At 39.6% G+C, this 6,829-nt stretch overlaps 1 protein-coding gene across 1 annotated transcript; it reads right to left on the reverse strand.

The window, feature by feature from the left end:
- Positions 1-879: 879 nt before the first annotated feature.
- Positions 880-6,278, reverse strand: LOC146491332 (frizzled-7-A-like). Its single transcript, XM_085152291.1, has one exon. It carries the CDS (start codon positions 5,832-5,834, stop codon positions 4,173-4,175), a length of 1,662 nt encoding a protein of 553 aa, XP_085008417.1. The 5' UTR covers positions 5,835-6,278; the 3' UTR covers positions 880-4,172.
- Positions 6,279-6,829: the final 551 nt, after the last annotated feature.

The raw sequence follows: 6,829 nt of genomic DNA on the forward strand, positions 1-6,829 counted from the left end.
CATTTACCTACACCTACACTAGATTCTACCTTTTGTTGTTTACATTTTGGGGGCTGTGTTGAATCAGGCTCAGTGTTTGACCTTAGTTAAGAGTTCTTCTACACCTGATGCATGTCCTTTTGTTAACCCACCTATTTTATCTCCACCTGTCCTCAGTCCTGCTGGATCTTACAGGCTGGTTAAAATGATAGAAAAAGAGTTTATAATTTCAAGGTAACTATGGAGGAAAGGGAGGGAGGTAAGAAAAACCTTTCAGTATCCATCCACGTCTGTCAGACTCATTTTGCTCATGCACTGAAAACTCCAGATGACTTTAAGATCAGAATCTCCAACTCAACGTCAGATTCAATGTGATCAGAAATTTACCTAATTTAGGAGACATTTTTCATAATTATATGAATTATTCAGTCATGGCCTGAAAAAAACCTACATTTTATTTGAAAAAGGGCTCAGATATTTTACACTCGGCTTTGTCTGCTCTCATCCAAAAGCCTAACCCTAAGAAGGAACTCTAATCCCAACCTACTGGTCACAGGTTTCTCTGCTCTGACCTTCACCCTAAGTCTTATATGAGTTATTAATATATCATTAAACATGCTGCACTGAATATGTACTCTATGTTTTGACCAGTGCTTCATTTTTCTAATGACCTTTATGTTATAAAGAAGCTTTCAGCATATGTGATCAGGCATGCTGAGGGTTATACATCCGTAAGCTGCCACTGCCATTACAACCTGGACATTTATAAATTCAGACATTAAACACTGATGTTTGTTTTCATCTGCTGTTTGTACATCTGTGGTCATTTTCTACAGTTTATGTTGTATCAAAGTCCTTCTACAAGAAATCAAAGTCCTTCTGTGCCACCAGTCACAGCAATCTTAACAGGCCTCATTTTATTATTATCATTATCATTATTATTATTATTATTGTTATTGTTATTGTTGTTGTTGTTATTACAAGTAGAAGTAGTACTATTAAGTGATTTACTTATTATATTAATGATTTTCTGAATGTGTTTTTATGTCATGACAGTCAAATCTACAAATAGATAAGCATAAAAAAAAAGATCTTTGGTTTGCCGACTTTGCTTCAACATAAGGTTAAAAAAATCCCCCCCAATGTTAATGCTCTCTCATCATTCCTCTGTCATCTTCCTTTGTTTGCCCGTTATGTCAGTGTGAATGCTGCTGAATTTCAAGAGTTGTATTTTCAGCCTTTGGGTGAAAATTAATTTCATGTTTTTACCACTAGATGGAGACAAGTTACCTTCAAGGGACAGTCAGATTCCTTCCCAGTGAAAGAGTTTTGTTCCTTCTGTGCTTTTACTTACTTTTATGTATGAAGTGACGAGTACTTTGATGTCTGATAGTGTAACTTAATGGTTCATTGCTGTGTGAGCATAATCTTCGGCTCTTCTTTCTGTCATGTAAGAAAAAGACTGAACTCTGCTTTCTGGTTTCAGAGAAATGTTTAAATTTTAACAAAAGCAAATCGACCATGACACTTAGACTTTCTGTGATTATTCAGAATCATTTCATGAAAGGAGCCAGTTAAGATGGATCAGGCATCTAACACCGGGAGGAGGCCCTGGGGTAGACTCAGGATGCACTGAAGAGATTATCTTGGCTGGTCTGGGAACGCCTGGACATGCTGGAGGAGGTGGTCGGAGAGAGGGAAGTCTGAGCTTCTCTGCTTAGACTGCTGCCCCCGCAACCCGGGGAAGAGCGGAAGAAAATGGATGGATTCATGGCTGGATGGGTGGAATTTTATGTATCAATGAGTTCTTTTCAGAAGTTACAAACTTGAGCATTTTATTCGGAAAAACTCTACGAGCTGAAGACAGGTAACCTCACAGAAATACAAACATGATGCTTGTTAAACATAAATACATTTATAAACATTACACTGTTATAAACACTTTCCTGAACCACCACATCCAGCCTCTTATAATGCTGATTTTAAAATACGTTGACTTTTATTTTAAGCCTTAAATAATGCTGAACTCAGTTACATATATGATATTCTCTCACTTTTTGTCCTGGACATCAAAATTTCTCAGAGAGAAAAATTGTGGATGTAGCTTTTTGCTGCTGATGTCTCAAAACTGTGAAACAGTCAACCTGTAAAAATAAATACTTTTAAGCCATTGGTTCTGGTATGTTTTCTGATGGGCTGAAGGTCAAATAAAATAGCAGCGACTTGATGAATGAATTACAAATCAGACAGGACAGAGTTTCTATGAGAGTTACAGCAAACTGCAAAAACATAGTTGCAGGTGATAATTATTGTGCTCTGAAACTCTTAAAATCTTAAATTTCATGTGAACTAAGTGCTGTGGAGACATTTTTAATGGTAAAAATGTTTTCTGCTGTGAATTTGGTGAGGTGACTGGAGAGCTCTGTGAACTATAGGTCTGTTTTATTAACACTTTATTAAAGTCTTTCCTTTGACTGTAACTTCTACACATCTAATTACTATAATGTGATGTTTCACAGTGCGCCATGGGTCACTAATCATGATTTACTGAAGCCGTGATGTCCTAACCTAATGTCCAAATTAAGAGAGATTTTTTTAGCATAAAATTATTAAAATCATGATTAATTACACAAAAATATTTTAAAATGCCTGCTATAGATAGCGAAAACAGTATAAGTCTTTAAATAGTGTCATTAAAAATTATGCCTGTATATTATATTATATATTATGACTTTGAAAATGCAGTATTAAGACAGACTGATGAGTACAAAATGTCTGCATTAATAATAAGGATCACAGTTGAACTTGAATATGATGGCAGAAAATACAACACTAATATCATGCCAGGAACTTACATTGAATCCAAATAATTGCTCTTTAAGTTTAATTTAGTTGCCAAAAACATGGAATAAATGATGTAGTGATATTCTGATATTGTGACAGCCACAATCAACGCATACCGGTTAGCCTTCTATTAGTTTCCATGAACAGTGGTCTAGAATTCAGCCACATTCCCTATATTTTTAAATTATTATTCCGTTTTTGCTTTAGTCTGCCCCTCCACGCAGTTTTATTGTGTTATAAACATAAAAAGTATAAAACATATCCCAACATCAAGCATCTATAACTTTCAATTAAAAAATTTTTGGTGCAAGACTGTTTCCAAAGATTCAGTTTTACTGATTTTGTTGTTAAAACTTGGTCTTCCTGTCATCTCGCTGAACTAACCCTGCCACAGCCTGACAGGGAGAGAGTTTGTGTTTTAGAGAAGGCGACATCACATGACACCACTGTAACAGAAAAAAAAATCAAAATGACAACAACAAAAAAATATTTTATGTTTATTCTGCTGTTCTTATAACTGCTCAGTTTATAATTGGACTGAGTTTAAATTTCTATGAATTTTACCACTCTTGTTTGTAATTTTGTTGTTATTCCGACAACTTAGTTCATGTTTCTACAATGTTAATATAGTAAAGCTTTCTTTGAACAAAATAGAGAAATAAATAGCATATTTAAAAAAAACAACAACAATAACAAAAAAACAACCACATCATCATTGATGTAGAACAGCTGGAGTTCATCCTTGACTTTTATCTAAGGAGGGTTTTGAATGCAAGACTTTTACTTGTAACGACATATGCATTGAAATGAAGGTCCAGATCAACCACCAGCAAACCAAACAAGACAAAGAAATCCATAACTAATTAATGAATATATTAATCATGAAATCAGTTACAGGGAAATTTGGAGGAAATTGTTGCCAGTATTTTTGAACAAAAATGAAATATTTAATATGAATTTAAGGCTTTTGGATCTTTTGGGAGGATAAAACATCTTAAGATTTGGACAAATGAATCAGGTTTATCCACAGATCAAAGTGGTGTTTTGTTTTGTTTTGTTTTTTGTTTCGTTTGTTTACTTCTTCTATTTAAAAAAAAGAGAGAGAGAACAGGAAACTTCCAGATCCATGGCAGACCCATGAAATAAAAAAGGTCACTGAATTTTTTCAGAGGCTGATAATCCAGTTTGAGTCTGAAAAGTTAAAAAGATGTAAGTGGACGTCAGATTTTACATGTATGTACACTGAGATCCAAAAGACTTGAAGATCCACTGAGCACTAAACTAGTGTCTCCTTTACCTCAAGTAGTCCATCAACCTCAGGCTGTTAGAGGTTTTTAATTTCTTCAGTACTACACAGTGGTTTCTCCCTGGCTGCTATTGATCAGTCTTTGATAAAAACGACGCCACGACTGTAGAGTTTTCCCTGACCAGATCCAGAACCCTGACGTTATGCCCACAATAAGGGTCATCAAGTACTTGATCATAAAGACGGTGAAGTCTGGCGTGTTTGATGCAAAGTTTGATGCTGGGCATGGCACAGCAAAGTGCTTGCAGGTCTGCATGTGCCAGGTTACCTCCCACTGCGATCTGAAGGCCTGCTCATAGAAATGGCAGGCGATGACGATGGTGGCAGGCACTGTGTACAGCACGCTAAACACACCAATTCGCACCATCAACTTTTCGAGCTTCTCGGTCTTTGTGCCGTCGTGCTTCATGATGGTGCGGATACGGAAGAGTGATACAAAGCCAGCCAGCAGGAAAGAAGTTCCGATGAAGAGGTAGACAAACAGAGGTGCCAGCACAAAACCACGCAGTGCATCCACGTTGTAGATCCCCACGTAGCAGACACCAGTGAGCAGGTCACCGTCCACCTGTCCCGTAGCCAGGATGGTGATGGTCTTCACCGCTGGCACCGCCCAGGCTGCCAGGTGGAAGTACTGCGAGTTCGCTTCGATAGCTTCGTGACCCCATTTCATCCCAGCAGACAGGAACCAAGTGAGAGAAAGGACCACCCACCACACAGAGCTTGCCATGCTGAAGAAGTAGAGGATCATGAACAGGATGGTGCAACCCTCCTTCTTGGTGCCTTGAGCCACCAGCTTGTAGCCATCCTCTTTAAACCTATCCACACACACTACTTGGTCCTCCAGCAGGAAGCCAGCACTGTACGCCACCGCCACCATGAAATAGCAGCCTGACAGGAAGATGATTGGTCTCTCTGGGTATCGGAACCGCTTCATGTCCACCAGATAGGTGAGGACAGTGAAAAGGGTGCTGACACAACACAGAATAGACCAGGTTCCAACCCAGAGCCGCCCAAACTTTAGCTCATCCTCTTGGAAATACATCAACCCATTGGGTTTGGAGGGCTCACAGGGGGAGCCACAGTCCTTCACTCCGAGGAAGTGATAATTCAGGTAGGAGGGCACCTGGAGCTGCAGGGGGCAGAAGAAAGGCTGGTTGCCCCAAATGTATGGAGGAAAGGTCACAAGCTCAGAAAGACTTGGGGTGGGGTCGGAGGTGGGGCCCTCAGTTTCGGTGGTGTTTTGACCGACGCAGATCTCTCCTGCCCCATGAATGGGAAAGTTCTCACAGCGCAGTCTCTCGGGCCACTGGAATCCAAATTTGTTCATGAGTGCCTCGCAGCCCTGCCGAGCCCGCTCACACAGAGACCTGCAGGGAGGGATTGCCTGGTCTAGAACGGTGCAGACCGGCGCGTACATGGAGCACAGGAAGAACTTAAGGTCCAAGGAGCATTGGACTTTGACCAGAGGATAAAATTGGTGCACCTCGAGCCCGGCGTCCTCCTGGGTGGTGTGCCCCAGCAGGTTGGGCATGATGGTCTGGTTGTAGGCAATGTCAGTGCACAGGGGGATGGAGATGGGCTGGCAGAAGCCATGCTCAGGGATGGAAATTCCTCGATCATGCTGACTGTTGCAAGGCTGGAAGAGATATACCAGAGTGAATCCCCAAACCCACCAGCAAAAGGAGCAGTGTCCCCCCAAAGCCATGACAGCAGATCCAACTCCAAAAAAGTTTGATCAACTTTTAAAAGGTTTTAATAAAGGATGCAAACTCAGTGCAAAGACCACTTTAACATCCAACTAATGTTAGCAAAAATTATTTATTCAAAGTATTTCAAAGTATAGTCCTCTCTTAGGAAAAGGTGATGATCTGCTTATGAATCCTTTCAGAGTCATATCTCAGAGAAAAGTCCTTTCTCTCACACAATGAAGCAGTAAAACTCTCCCTGAGAGTCACTCACAGTCCACCGTGGATCAAGTAGTCTGGACTGCAGTTAAGTTTATCAGTAAATCCACAGCTAGTCCATCTGTCTGTCTGTGAAGTTGTCAGACCTCTATTCTTTCTCCTCAGTCTGCAGGACCCTTCACACTCTGTCTGTTTCTGATGGTTTTCAGGCACCCCTCCCTCTCCCCGCTTCCCCAGCAAAAGAGCAGAGTGAGGGGGGTTCCTTGAAACCAGCCTCCTCTGCTCCAATCACACACTTTGTTTTTTCAGGAGTCTCCTGACTGATTGGTCACTGCTGCTGAAAGGGGCGGGGCGTTGCTAAAGGAAAGTGAGTGTAGGAATCCTGCAGAGTTTCACTGTTTCTGTTTACTTCAATGAAATAAAGAAGAAATCCTCCTGTGCATTCAAAGTCAGGTGGAAATAGTGTAAATGCTCAGTACTTCTTGCTTCGTTTTATGTGCAGATTACTGATGGCAAATTTTTTTTTAACCAAATAAAACCTTTCTATTATACTCATTTATACATATAAAAACTAGAGTGGTTTTCAGTCAAAACAAACTGAAAACAGAAGTATAACATAATCCTGATAGAGAAAATGTAACAAATACAAAGTATTTACAAAATAAATATTTATTTATTTAAATTTTTATATATTTTATTTATTTATTTGTTTATTTTATAGCCTTAAAATGAAAGGAGTGAAGCAAAAAATTGCAACAAAAACTTAATATAAAATGAATGAGTGAATATCTACAAA

The sequence above is a fragment of the Neolamprologus multifasciatus genome, chromosome 23, assembly GCF_963576455.1.
Source record: "Neolamprologus multifasciatus chromosome 23, fNeoMul1.2, whole genome shotgun sequence".
Taxonomy (NCBI): Eukaryota; Metazoa; Chordata; class Actinopteri; order Cichliformes; family Cichlidae; genus Neolamprologus; species Neolamprologus multifasciatus.

Excerpts from the sequence above, each read along its gene's own strand:
- LOC146491332 (XM_085152291.1), bottom strand. The coding sequence starts at position 5,834 with ATGGCTTTGGGGGGACACTGCTCCTTTTGCTGGTGGGTTTGGGGATTC.